The sequence below is a fragment of the Hyla sarda genome, chromosome 4, assembly GCF_029499605.1.
Source record: "Hyla sarda isolate aHylSar1 chromosome 4, aHylSar1.hap1, whole genome shotgun sequence".
Lineage (NCBI taxonomy): Eukaryota > Metazoa > Chordata > Amphibia > Anura > Hylidae > Hyla > Hyla sarda.
In genome coordinates, this window is record NC_079192.1 from 267,334,021 (window position 1) to 267,349,595 (window position 15,575).

Sequence of the window (15,575 nt, forward strand, 5' to 3'; positions counted from 1 at the left end):
GCTTAGAAGAGACCTGCTCCCCGGCATGTGCTACATTTCAGATCAATTAGTGGATTAAACATTCTTCGACTACTTCATTTTCCTCGATAGGAAACACTACCCAGGTATTTTCTTATCCTCTTCATTAAAAGAGATTATAATATAGTGTTTCAAAATGAAAAACAAATTTTACCCCTTTAAATATCATGTGCTTTAAGAGGTCCTCATTACATATCCTTCCTTCTGAATCCATATTGCTATTCCATTCAGCTGTTGAAAGCGGTTCTCTCCTGTGAACTTCTGGTCGTGTACCAACATCAATCTAATGAAAAAGAAAAAAGTACTGTAAAATGACATAAATTAAGAACTAGAAACTGTGAAAAAATAAAAATAAAAAGTTACACTATGCAAATAATTATTTTTGTTTTGACATAAAATCCTCTAAAACCTACTATAGTAATGACTACATTTCAACCTCCTGGAATGTCTATCAGTCACTGCATAATCTACTTACCTCTCCTTCGTTCCAAGCAGCTATGCTGGAATGAGTAAGCCTTCGCTACATCCTTTTGTACCATATTATATACAAATTAGTCAACTGTGACCACCTTAAGGTTTGTGTGTCCAGGGAGTTCCCTGTCACAGAAATCCACACCCTCTCATGGAGGTTAAAAGGGGTATTCCGGCAAAAATATCGCCCGATGCTAAGAAAAGTGACTACGTTGGCAACACTTGCAAGTGTGTACTGTTGGTTGCAGGACACAAGAGTGCAGGCAACCACGTCACGCTTGCAAATGTACCAAACAGTCACTTTTAGACTACATTCAGAACACTAGTACACTAAAATCAATCTGTTTTTACACTAATACTACAAGCGTAGGTTAACATAGTCCAAGTTACATTTCATCTTCTCAAAACACAAAAGATACATCTAAAAGTCTGCTGGACTCCCGACACTTTTACAAAAACATGTACAGAGAACTAATGGTCTGCTGTGATGCATGATGGGAGATTTAACGCTTACTCCAGCGGTTTAATGAAATCTGCACCAATGCACTACACTCAGCAAGCTCAGCTGAATTGTGCGCAGTATCTCAGTCACCACAGTGCTGACTATTTCCAAAAGCCAACACAATTTCTGCATTCAAAAAAAAAGCTAGCGGATATGAAATATCCCTGAAGCAGATGACAAAGTGATGACTGCATATGATAATAATGATGCCTTGTGGTAAGTTTTGATTTCTAGTTCTTTGCCATGTAGAAGTTTATTGCTTTTTTTGGCTTGTTATGATGCACATATCTATGACAGAAGGAAAATGACAAACAATGTAAGATCTAACTATAAAGATGGCAATGGCAGTGTAGCAGTGATATAAAGGTTGCCACTGATAATTCTACATTTATTACCTCTATACAGAAACATGCTTTAACACTTTAATGTACAATGGTTTTATTGACACTATATTTTCCTGGGGGGACAGAAAATTCATTTCTTCTAAAAACGGATACCCGTGACTTGGGTGACAAATTCAGACATTTTGTGCTGAAACAATGTACAATAAAATATATAGATTTCTTTTCATAGACATTGTAGTGTAAATTCGTACTTCGAAAAGATATTTGTAAATGGTAACAAAAACAGTCTAAACTAAAAGGGCACTAGGCTTGCATAGGCTGGTATAAAAATGCAATAAATATCTTAAAATCAATGTATAGTTCCCCTATAGCAGCACATTTACATATGCAAATAAAATCATTCTTACTTGCGTTGCTGTCATTTAAATAAACTTTTGATGTGTCACACAAAAATGTCAAAAGTATAGATTGGTCTGGTTCTCAGTCCTTAGACCTCCTTAGATCATTAGATGTAGCAAAGAGAAGCATGCGGCTTTGTGCTTCACTCTCCGGCTCACCCCAAAATCCAACTGACTGCAGGAGATTTCTCTCTTATAAGTCTATGGAGCCTGTCTCCTGCAATTAATCGGATTAAGCGGCAAACCAGGGAGTGAAGCACATAGTCATGTATTTACATAATCATAGGGGGTCTCAGCACTAAGACCCAGACTTACTAAATTTTTGGCATTCCTGCGTGACATGTCAAAAGCATATCTAAATGAAAGGCTTTAGGTTTGAGCTGTCTACACTCTTTAGCACTATTCTAACAGGAGGTCAGGTAGGACATAACTGGGTTAATACATAAAAGGTGAAAGTTCCTTCATTCTACACAGTTGTCGTAATTTAAAATTTCGGCAAAACCATCACTTCTGAAAATGACATCAATAAATTTGCAGAGCAGAGAAAGGAATAAACAGTTAATGTTCCTATTATACAGACCCTTCGAAATCACATTGCAGGATGCCTATATATTCTGTTTATCGATATTATTAAATGGTAGATTACACAGAAGACAAGGCTCAACAAAAGTGAAAACTAACATCTGATTTACAGCGGCGCAAAGTAATAAGTCAACATGAAGAGTGTTACTGCCTCCTCCAACAGATGAGATATTAAAGACATATACTATCTCATTTGACAACCTGGAACAGTTTCTTGCTATTTAAGACTCTATTTACAATAGGTATTCATGGCTTCAGATCCCAAATTACCTCATCGCCAACACTAAATACAAAGCTGGCAGCAGCGGAGCCTTGAGATGAAGTGTCACGTCATTTACAATGTACACTCTCTATTCATTAATTGAAGAAGTAGCGATAATTGTAGATAAAGAAGTAAAGTTTGTGAATAAATAAACCTACCACAGTACTAAAACACATTGTAAAGAAAAAGTTCCAGGAAAAAAAAAAAAAAAAAAAAAAAAAAAGGAGTTATTCGCCAAGAGGTTTTGCTCTGGCTTCTGCATCTGTGTTATAAATATATTATGTGTGATTTAGCTCCGAGAAAATAAATGACCCTTTAAAAATAAATAAATAAATAATAAATGTAACACATTTGTCTCACATTAAATATCTAAAACTTGTAGCCTGTTAAAAAATAAAAGTAACAGTCGAGACGAGACAACACATGCAAAATGCAGACTGTTTTATTGCCAAAGAAGCTAGAGATAAATGGACTGTCAATACTCAGTAAAGCCCACTGGCATCCGGCTGGGCTAAATAACTCAAAATCAGATATGAAGAATGCTTTCAGACAGCTCATTGTCCTGATAGATCATGCTCAGCTCTTGAAAGGGAATATGTTCATGTCTCGGAGCAGCATTACAATCATCTTCCTGGATTTGCTGGACTATGGCAATACAAAATTAAACACATCAATACTTACGCGGGTTATAACTTCAAAGCCTGACTCCTCTTGCTGATTTATTTTTAAATCAGGGATCGCATCACCGAGGAAGTCAGCTATTTCCTGAGGGGGCCTCCGGTGGGTCGAAGGATCTGTGCCTCGTATGGTGTCAACTAAGAAATTTGTCACTTTGGAAAAGTTAACCATAGTAGCAGTGTATGGGTCCTTCCTGAATTTCTGTAAACAAGAGACAAGTGATATTCAGTATATTAGCCTTGAATTTCTATGGTGTAATACAAATTTTAGCCCATCTATTTTGTTCAGTGCTCGGGAGATCCCCCACACTCACGCATCAAAAAGAAAAGTATACGGCTTACAACTACAATATGTTCTCTAGGTCCAAACTCTATTCTCCAAGCGCATGGATAAACCGCTGGCCCGTGGCAAAAAAATATCCAGTACAATAGACAAAAATCCAGTACTTAAAATAAACATTTTATAACTTTTTATATAGTAATACATAAATTCAAGTGTTTCTTTGCTTTTATAGACTAATGTATAGGGATGTAAGAAAAAAATCGATTCGTGCAATTATCGCGATTTTTCACTTGCCGATACTGAATCGATTCAAAATATTTTTGAATCGATTCTTTTAGTGATGTGGAATTTGTATCTCCTGATGCCCGAAACAGCATGTCCCGGGCATCAGGAGATACAAGTTCCACATTTTGTCAGCCGGATCTGACGCGGCGTCGCTCTGGGTGTATGGAGCGGGCTCCGACTCATGCCTACTCCATACTCTGCGGCCCCCAGCTGATTTCAGTAGCCGGGGGCCGCTAATGCATCACCGCCGCTAATATCCAGCATGCGGTGCTCTGCAGTCTGTATGGAGCGGGCTCCGGACTCGTGCCCGCTCCATACTCTGCAGCCCCCAGCTGTTCCCAGTAACCGGGGGCCGCCGCTAATAGCCAGCATGCGGTGCTCTGCAGTCTGTATGGAGCGGGCTCCCAACTCGTGCCCGCTCCATACTCTGCAGCCCCCAGCTGTTCTCAGTAACCGGGGGCCGCCGCTAATAGCCAGCATGCGGCGACCGCCGCGGCTGGCTATTAACCCTTTAGATTGCCACTGTCAAAGCTGACAGCGGCGTCTAAAGGGATCTGTGAATGCTCCCTGGTGGGCAAGTGGGGTGGATCGCCCCTAGCAGCGCGATCACGGGCGGGCGATCCACTGTGGAGGTAGCGGAGGGCTTACCTCTGCTTCCCTGCTCTCCATGGGTCTGTCATTGATAGAGCCTGGCTGGACCAGGCTCTATCAATGGATCGCAGATCAATGGAGTTCAATAGAACTCTATTCATCTGTCTGAGGAATCTAATGATTCCTAAAAGACTAATAAAGTGTATAAAAAAATAAAATTAAAATAAAGTTTTAATAAAAGTGTAAAAGACATTTTTTTTAGACAGAATCGGGATATATCGCGATGTATCGTCACCTAGACGGTATCGTGATATATCGAATCGACAATTATTGGCGATTTACACCCCTACTAATGTATGATGTTTTAATGAATTGTGAATAAAGCCTACTCCTAAATAAAAAAGCAACATACCTTGAAAACATCTTTCCTATAGGGTAATCTTAATCCCTTTCCAAGCAAAAATGTTATACATGTATGTCATTATGTCAAGAAGGAGGTATAGCATGGGTTCAAAAGCAGAGCCTACTCAAAGTACACTGGATGCCAGCTGTATCATACAGCTGGCACCTGCTGGTAGTGGCCAAGATTGTAGATTACTCCGATCCTATCTGGTTAACCTGTAGGTGTTGATGTCAAAAGCTCCCTCTATCAACTGAATGGTCCCCATGCAATTCAACTGAGGGATTTCAAGTGAATAACACGGCAGCCATGCCCTAGACCGGCCATCTTAGGCTGCTTTCACACTATAAAAACACTTCAGTTATGAACGCCCATTAGGAAATCGGCATTTATACGGCCAGTACAAAATCACTAACGGCAGTTAGAAAATCCCATTATATTCTATGCAATTTTTCTAATAGCCGTTTTAACTCGTTATCGCCCGTTATTAAGAACGGACGTTATTTTGTGACTGGCGAATGAACGGGAAAAATAGTGCATGTACTAATTCTTTCGTTACTATCGCCCGTCACAAAATAACAGCCGTTATTGATAATGGGCGATAACGGATTAAACGGCTATTAGAAAAATCCCATAGACTATAATGGGATTTTCTAACGGCCGTTAGTGATTTTGTACCAGCCATATAACTGCTGATTTCCTAACTGGCGTTCATAAAGGAAGGGTTTTTTATAGTGTGAAAGCAACCTTAGTACTCCTAGTACACTCTGCTGAAGACAAGGTATACTAGGACAGCTGTCAAAACACAACACACAAATACAATAGTAACTGCAGTGTACAGCACAAGTGACCAAGCAATTGCTTGTTTAAATGGGCACTGTCAGATATAAAAACTTTTTATATGTTGTACATCTTGGGAAAACAATAGTTTTTCTACGATACTTCTTTAAAACATTTTCACATTTTATTAAAGAAAACTGCCTTTGCAAATCCCACCACTAGGGGTTCCCATACCTCCTGGGACACTGATGAGTCCCACAGCAACATGAGGGTGTCCGAGGGTCATGGACACAAGATGGCTAATTGACAAGGCTGCAGGATTAACACAGCTGTAACACAGAGTTTCACCAAATGTGTGGCTCCAGCTGTTGCAAAACTACAACGCCAAGCATGCCTGGACAGTCAATGGTTGTTTGGGCGTGCTGGGAGTTGTAGTTTTGCAAAAGCTGTAAAGACAGCTGAAGGCAACACTGCTGTAAAGAGAGTTATCCAAACACTGTATCTCTAACTATTCCAAAACTACTAAGTCCCAGCATTACAGGACTGCCAAAGGATGATACAAATGAATGACATATAAAAACCACTGTACTTTTAGGACTAAACCATTGCACTAATTTAGGAAGATGTCAATTATTTACTCACCATATTGTCTTTGGTGGTAGAGTAGGACACACAACCCAAAAATAAGGTGGGCTGGGGGCCCGTTAATCATCACGCCCATAGGCCTAGGCCCAGGTTAAAAGAAAACCCTCTTAGACATTTCCCACCCCTAAAACTTCGCTTTTAATATCACTATAATAAAAACACTCTGTGACAACAATTAAAAGAAAGCCTGCTGAAACTGGCTCTTATGGACGTATATCTGGGATATCTTCCCCATGTACTGAGCCTACAGTGCTCAAATACTCACAACCAGTTTCTAAAATCAGAAACACTTTCCCCCCCCCCTCTACATTTTTAGTTGCTTCTGCAATGTCATCAGGAGGGCTTTTATTATAGTGATATTAAAAGGGGATGGAAATATCTAAGAGGGTTTCTTTTTTACTTCAGGCTTAGGCACATGGGTTTGGTAGAGTACATTTCCAATAATCATTGTGTGTGTATACCACAATGCAAAACCAGAGAGGAAAGGTTACAGAGCAGGACTGCCAGGCTCCCAAGAGCAGTGAGTAAGCAGAGTGAGGGGGAGGAGTCATCACAGTGCAGCCAAGAGAGGAAACGCCCCTCCCTTTTGTGAGATGAAAAAGACATTGAGCTGCGTTAATATGCAATTTTTTTGTGAAATATCGGTGAAAGACAAAAATGATATGTACATAATCAGGATTAGGTACTGAGTAACATATAACCTTTTTTTGTGTGGGATCTGACAAGTACACTTTAAAGGGACACTGTGAGAATATATATTTTTTTTATAGAATCATGGCTTTCTATAGGAATCCCCATACCATCCAGAACATAATCCTGCCCAGCTGCAGCATCATCTTTCTCCTAGCTGAAGCACAAGCATGGATAAAGTCCAGTAAGTGAGGACAGGACTAGCACTCCATTGTGCTCACTCCTGTCCTGTCTATAAGACTGCAGCATGAAAACAGAGAGGAGGGGGTTACAAAACAGCCTGCATTGATTGGATGAAGAAACCCACAGCACAGTAGACTGAGGAAGGAAGTTAATGTATGGTGAATGAGGACGGGCTCAGTGCTTGCCTTGGACATGCTCCTTCCTGAGCAGTGGATGTCAAAATGAGTGAAGTAGAACAGAAGGATTTGTGAGGTAGACCTAAAGCATCTGCATGACCTAGTGAGTAACATCTATAGTATAGCAGTATTTTTTTCTCCTATATGACAGGTAAGCTTTAAAGGCAGTGATGGCGAACCTATGGCACGACGAGCCCCCTCTGTGGGCATGCGGCCACAGGCCACCGTCACATTCCGGACATCCCTGTGTCCCGAAAGGTCATTTCGAGACACAAGGATGTCCCGGTTACCTCTCTGCGGTCCCGCGTTGGCTTTAAAAACGCAGGGACCGCCGGAAGGTAGAGCACGCAGGGACGTCACGTCACTGACGTCCCGTGCGTGAGCCCGTAAAGCAGAGCAGAGCGAAGCATCGGGGAGGACCGAGGATGACGCGCGCATGGTAAGTGACCAGCGGGACGTCATCTTCGGTGTTCCGACACAGACATACAGCCTCCAGCCATACACTGTATATGGCTGGAGGCTGTATGTCTGTGGGGGAACACTGCCTGCCTAATGTGGGGGAACTATACTGCCAACCCCAATGTGGGGGAACTATACTGCCAACCCCAATGTGGGGGAACTATACTGCCAACCCCAATGTGGGGGAACTATACTGCCAACCCCAATGTGGGGGAACTATACTGCCAACCCCAATGTGGGGGAACTATACTGCCAACCCCAATGTGGGGGAACTATACTGCCAACCCCAATGTGGGGGAACTATACTGCCAACCCCAATGTGGGGGAACTATACTGCCAACCCCAATGTGGGGGGAACTATACTGCACCCAATGGGGGGGGGGGGAACTATACTGCCAACCCTAATGTGCGGGGAACTATACTGCCAACCCTAATGTGCGGGGAACTATACTGCCAACCCTAATGTGCAGGGGAACTATACTGCCAACCTAATGTGGGGGAACTATACTGCCAACCTACTGTAGGGAACTATACTACACCTAATGTGGGGTAACTATACTGCACCTAATGTGGAAAACTATACTGCACCTAATGTGGGGGAACTATACTGCACCTAATGTGGGGGAACTATACTGCCAACCCTAATGTGTATTCTGATTTAATTGCTGTGCTGGCACTTTGAGGGGAAAGAAGTTGGCGTGCATTACGGTTCGGGCACTTGGGCTCAAAAAGGTTCGCGCCATCACTGTTTAAAGGGGTACTCCGGTGGAAAAAAATATTAAGTCAACTGGTGCAAGAAAGTTGAACAGATTTGTAAATTACTATTTAACCCCTTTACTCAACAGACTGTTTTGGCCTCAATGACCAAGGCCTTTTTTTCAAATCTGACATGTGTCTCTTTATGTGGTAATAACTCTGGAATGCTTTTACTTATCAATCCAATTCCGAGATTGTTTTTTCGTGACATATTGTACTTTACATTAGTGGTAAATTTTGATTGATATATTCAGCGTTTTTTGTAAAAAAAATGAAAAATTTGGCGAAAAAAATGAAAAATTAGCATTTTTCTAGACTTTACATTTTATGCTTGTACCATAATTAGTCATATCGCACCAAATTAATGATTAATTTACATCTACAATATGTCTACTTTATGTTCCCATCATTTGATAAACATTATTTGACTTTTTTAGAATCTTAGAAGGTTTATAAGTTTAGCAGCAATTTTCCAGATTTTCAAGAAAATTTCAAAATCTGATTTTTCAGGGACCAGTTCAGTTCTGAAGTGGAATTGAGGGGCCTGAATGTTAGATACCCCCATAAATCACCCCATTTTATAACCTGCACCCCTTAAAGTAGTCAGAATGACATTAAAGAAGTTTATTAACCCTTTCGGTGCTTCACAGAAATGAAAGCAAAGTGAAGGCTGAATTTAAAAATTTCATTTTTTTTGCAGATTTTTCATTTTTATCCATTTTTTTCTGTAACACAATAGGTGTTGACAAAGAAATAAAACTCAAGATTTATTCCCTGAATTCTGACGTTTTTAGAAATATCCCATATGTGGCCGTTTTGCGCCATGTGTCTCTCATGCAGGCCTCAGACATGAAGGAGTGCTATGTGGATTTTGGGGCACCCTTTTAGTTTAGGATATTTTGTTTGCATCATATAAAGTTGCAGAGGCCTTGGGGTGAAAAAATATTTTTGGGAGACAAGTTGACGCTTTTATTGGTACCATTCTGGGACACATGTGACACTTTGAGCGTTTTTTATTTTATTTTTTATGAGGTGATATACATAAAAAAATCTATTCTGCTGTTGTTTTTTATTAAAAGAATTTAGGTCGTTCGTCATGCGGTATAAAAGACATGTTAACTTTACTCTGCAGGTTGATACGGTTACGGCGATACCAAATTTCTATGCTTTTTTTTATATTTTAGTTCATTTATAGCATAAAAACGATTTTAGTAAAAAAAATCACGTTTTTAATTCGCCGTATTCTGTGAGCCATAACTTTTTTATTTTTTCACTGACGCAATTGTGTATGGACTCTTTTTTTGCGGGACATGTTGATGTTTTTGGGGGGACTATTTTTGAGTTTGTGTTGGGGTGTAATATATATATATATAATTTATTTTACTATTTTTTTCCAATTTTTTTCATTTTATTTTTCATATTTTTTATTTTTATTTTTTTCACATTTTTATTTTTTTTTTCACTTTTTTAATTTCTTTTTCACTTTATTTCACATTTAACTTTTTTTTGTTTTACTGTTATACACAGAATTCAATGGAGTACACATCTGTACTCCATTGAATTTTGCCTATGTCTGTCAGTACTGACAGGCATAGGAAAGATCAGTCCCTACCTTAGGTAGAGACTGATCACTCATGTTGCCATGGCAACGGAGGCTACTGTCAGTCCTCCGGTTGCCATGGCAACCATCAGCGCTCTGCTTTCACTTTGCAGAGCGCCGATGGTGACAGTTGGAGCTCCCTCCTTCTGTAATCCTAATAGACGCCGCGGTCACAGTGACCGCAGCGTCTACAGGGTTAACTCAGGATCGGAGCTGCGCTCCGATCCTGAGTGCTGCGGGCGGCCTCCCCCAACGGGGCTCCTCTCACCACCGATCGCTTCACTGAATGAAGCGACGGAGGAGAGGGGGAAGGAGGAGACCGCTGCCAGATCCCTGCTTTCGGTTCGTCTGAACTGACAGACCAATAGCAGCGATCGCCGGCCGGGGACCGCTGCGATTGGTCCCTGGCCGGCTTCAGGGAGGTCCTGCTGTGTAGCACAGCAAGTTTCATAAAACTGTCACAGCGCGCGGCGGCGCTGTGACAGTTTATGTCCATCAGGTACATGTACCTGATGTTGCGCGAAGTCACCGCGATTCATCAGGTACATGTACCTGATTTTGCGTAAACGGGTTAAAAAGCTTAATCCTTCAAGTACTTATCAGCTACTTTATGCTCCACAAGAAGTTATTTTCTTTTTGTATTTCTTTTCTGTCTGACCACAGTGCCCTCTGCTGACACCTCTAAGTCTGGAACTGTCCAGAGCAGGAGCAAATCCCCATAGCAAACTATCCTTCTCTGGACAGTTCCTGACATGGACAGAGGTGTCAACAGAGAGCACTGTGGTCAGTCAGAAAAGAAATTCAAAAAGAAAAGAACTTCCTGTGTCGCATACAGCAGCTCATAAGTACTGGAAAGATTAAAATTTTTAAATAGAAGTAATTTACAAATCTGTTTAACTTTATGGCACTAGTTGATTTTAAAAAATTGTACCCCTTAAAGTCTCCTATTAGGCTAAAAGCGTAAGTTAACAATTGCATCCCTGTATTCAGACTATAATAATTATTTTTTTTGTTTCTTTCCTCTTCTAATCAAACAGGACCGTTCGATTGCTTTAAAACCCCTTCAGGGCTAGCATACGACTACACACATCTGTGTTCGAGAAAGGGTGAATTGGGTGGGCTCAGGAGCTTAGCTAGCTCCATACACGGCAGATGGGCTAAGGAGTTTAGCCTGCTTCACATAGGGCAGGAGGGCACAGGAGCTTAGCTAGCTCCATACAAGGTGGGTGGGCTCAGGAGCTTCATAAAGGACAGGAGGGCTCAGAAGGTTAGCCCGCTCCATACTGCAGCTAACACTGCCCACATAATGGTAGACATCAGCAATCAGGCTATTGCTGGTCCTTTAACCTTCTAAATGCTGCAATCTATATATCAATAGACTAACAGGATGTGCAACCTGTCAGACCTCTGACTGGTATCACCACAATGCCATTGTAGCGTGCAGATCGGCCTTCTGAACCCCACTGTGTCTGCCATGTTAACGCTACTGATTTAGTCTTCAATAGCTCTTCATTGAGCTGTGTGATCAATTTAAAGGGGTACTCCCATGGAAAACTTTTTTTTTCTTTAAATCAACTGGTGCCAGAACGTTAAACAGATTTGTAAATTACTTCTATTAAAAAATCTTAATCTTTCCAGTACTTTTTAGGGGCTATACACTACAGAAGAAATGCTTTTCTTTTAGGATTTCTCTGATGTCATGGCCACAGTGCTCTCTGCTGACATCTCTGTCCATTTTTGGAACTGTCCAGAGCAGGAGAAAATCCCCATAGCAAACATATGCTGCTCTGGACAGTTCCTAAAATGGACAGCAGAGGTCAGCAGAGAGCACTATGGTCGTGACATCAGAGAAATGAAAAAAGAAAAGCATTTCCTCTTTAGTATACTGCCCATAAAATGTATTGGAAGGATAAAGATTTTTTTAATAGAAGTATTTTACAAATCTGTTTAACTTTCTGGCACCAGTTGAGTTAAAACAAAAAAACAAAAAAAAGTTTACCCCTTTAATGATTGCTTATAAAGAGACTTAAAAATTGTGATAGACATAAAAAAAATAATCTTTCCAAATGTTCCCTTCCCCCCCCCCCCCCCCCCCCGAAAAAGAAAAAAAAATTAGCAAAAAAAAATCAACATATTTCATCAGCAACTGCAAAAAGGTCTGAACGATTAAAATATAATAATAATCATTGCGCACTGGCAATTGTGTACAAATGTCAGCATTGCTGATTTTTCATCACATCCCAGAAAGAAAAAATAATAATAAAACTGGGTGAAAAAAAAAGTTATAGTGGGTCAGAAAAGAGGGATTTATAGCATATTTAAAGTTTCAATTTTTTTTAAAGCATTAATATAAAACAAAAACTGTAAAAATAGATAAGATTGTAATCACATTGACCCCCACAGAATAAAGCTAAAAAGGTGCAATACACTTTGCATTAATGCTAAATTTTCATAGCGATTTTGAAAAACCAAAACACAAAGCATGGTAAAAACGCAACATGTAAACAGTCTGAAGATTTAGTTTAAACATCTTCGTTGTGATTATAGGTCAAATCACTTTTGCCTTAAAAATTGGCACGTCACGACCCCCGCCCCCTCCATATATCTCTATGGGAGAGTCAAATAGCTCTCCCATAGAGATATAGAGAGAGAGCGTGGCAGCTCCCGCTTCGGGCAGGGGGGTCTGATGCGTTAATTTGTGGGAGAGCAGGGGCTCCGTACAGATGATCGCAGGGGGGCACAGCGCAGATAGGGGATAAGTCTTTCTGTACTGATTGGCATGGGAACACACCCTAAAGCAAAATGTCTCAAAAAAATAAAGATTAGTGCACTTTGAATAAGAGAAAAAAATACATCAAAACTACACATAATGTGAACTGTCCACAATCCGCATATCTGCTAAAACAGGACAAGTCTTACACATGAACCTCTAGATTCTCTAATAAAAGCCTTTGCTAAACTATATAAGCAATATATATATATATATATATATATATATATATATATATATATATATATATATCTATAGGAATGTTTCTATGTGCTTGGAATCTGCAATGTTTTTAATGCAGTAAATCTGTAATTCAGTCCTTGAGAGGTCCATGGTGAAGCAGAATGTAGAAAGCATCTCATGTGAGCATTCCCTGTATGTGGATGTGTTCTGTAGCCGCTCCTGATGCCACAGATAAAGCTACTACTGAAATACATTACAACGTGTGATCACTTTTATTCGTACAGTCCCAAGGAAACTCTTTATGGCAGTGTGAATAGCCCATGTATAAACTAAAGCATGCTGAGGGGGCCCCAGAGAAGCATTCCTGGTTATTACTGAGCAGTTCTCTGGGAAGATACTGATAGTAAAATATCAGTGTGTAACCTTCACCTGCAAAATCTGTCTGGTAGCTAATGACGAGGCTGGTAAGAATTGTTGTCTCTGTAGTTTTTGTGCGATACTATATTAACCTCTTGGTGACTTAGCCCATTTAGGTCTTTAACTCCTTAAGGTTTCCAGGAAACAGCCAATTTTCAATTTAGCTTTTTTTAATTTCCTCCTCCTCTTTGAAGAGCCATAACTATTTTTTTTACAACCACAGACCCACACAATGGCTGGTTTTTCACTTCAATTGTACTTTGCAATGACACTCTTCAATTTAGCATAAAATGCATGGTGTAGCCAAAAATACATATTTTTAGTTGGGAGAAAATATAAAGTATGGAAAGAAAGAGATAAAAATTATTATTAGGGGAGGGCTTTGTATAGTGTTAAAAAGGCATGTTATTATTTTATTTACACTTTTTAAATAAGCAATCATTCTATTGTTAACACTATATAATGCAAAGCATTACTCTGTGTGAGAGTCTGACTCACACAGAGCAAGTAAGGATACCTCCAGGGGCATGTAAACCAATCAGACCCCCACATATACACTGCTCAAAAAAATAAAGGGAACACTTAAACAACACAATGTAACGCCAAGTCAATCACACTTCTGTGAAATCACACTGTCCACTCAGGAAGCAACACTGATTGACAATCAATTTCACATGCTGGTGTGCAAATGGAACAGACAACAGGTGGAAATTATTGGCAATTAGCCTAGAGGAGTGGAATTAGCATTAAGGAGTGGTTCTGCAGGCGGTGACCACAGACCACTTCTCAGTTCCTGTGCTTCCTGGCTGATGTTTTGGTCACTTTTGAATGCTGGCGGTGCTTTCATGAGACGGAGTCTACAACCCACACAAGTGGCTCAGGTAGTGCAGCTCATCCAGGATGGCACATCAATGTGAGCTGTGGCAAGAAGGTTTGCTGTGTTTATCAGCGTAGTGTCCAGAGCATGGAGGGGCTACCAGGACATTGATGCTATGGACTGGACCGTCCGTTCCCCAGACCTGAATCCGATTGAGCACATCTGGGACATCATATCTCGCTCCATCCACCAATGCCACGTTGCACCAAAGACTGTCCAGGAGTTGGCGGATGCTTTAGTCCAGGTCTGGGAGGACATCCCTCAGGAGACCATGCGCCATCTCATCAGGAGCATGCCCAGGCGTTGTAGGGAGGCCACACACACTACTGAGCCTCATTATGACTTGTTTTAAGGACATTACATCAACGTTGGATCAGCCTGTAGTGTGGTTTTCCACTTAGATTTTGAGTTTGACTCCATATCCAGACCTCCATGGGTTGACCAATTTGATTTCTATTGATAATTTTTGTGTGACTTTGTTGTCAGCACATTCAACAATGTAAAGACGAAAATATTTCATACGATTAGTTCATTCATTCACATCTAGGATGTGTTATCTTAGTAACAGATGAGCGATTACAGTAATTCGATTCGTCACAAACTTCTTGGCTAGGTGGTTGCTGACTTTAGCCTGCATAAATTTGTTCAGCTTTCAGATGCTCCGGTGGGCTGGAGACTCTCCTAGGACTGTATCCACCTTTTCCAGCCCACCGGAGCACCTGAAAGCTGAACTAATTTATGCAGGCTAAAGTCAGCAACTGCCGAGCAGAGAAGTTCGTGACGAATTGAATTACTGTAAGTTCACTCATCTATAATCTTAGTGTTCCCTTTATTTTTTTGAGCAGTGTATGTTGCAGGGGTGCCGATCAGGCAGGGGGACAGTCATAGAGGCTCTTTAAGTGCTGTATTGGTGAGGTTTGTTATTAACTGCAGTCAATCTTGTTCTAGGAAACGAATGGAGCTCATGCGCTTACTTCATACACATTAAAAACACACCAGAGCATACATGTACACCCTGGTGCGTTAAGGACCAGATGGCCAGGGTGTATAGGTAAGCCCTGTGTCGCCTACAGGTTGATGTACAACCAATTATCTTTTTTTCTTTTTTCTTCCAACATCACATTACAAGAGCTATAACCTTTTATTTATCAACATAGCTACATGGGAGTTTGTTTTTTGAAGGACAATTTGTAATTTTAATGGCTCCATATTTGGGTTCATATAAT

At 40.6% G+C, this 15,575-nt stretch overlaps 1 protein-coding gene across 1 annotated transcript in view; it reads right to left on the minus strand.

Moving 5' to 3' along the window:
• TBC1D15 (TBC1 domain family member 15) overlaps positions 1-15,575 on the minus strand; it is a 114,558-nt gene that overhangs the window by 61,017 nt on the left and 37,966 nt on the right. The window contains exons 7-8 of the mRNA XM_056574113.1: positions 3,259-3,456; positions 173-301 (exon numbers count right to left, since the gene is read on the minus strand). Of these exons, the coding sequence (XP_056430088.1) occupies positions 173-301; positions 3,259-3,456 (327 nt within the window). The remainder of the gene's footprint in view (positions 1-172; positions 302-3,258; positions 3,457-15,575) is intronic.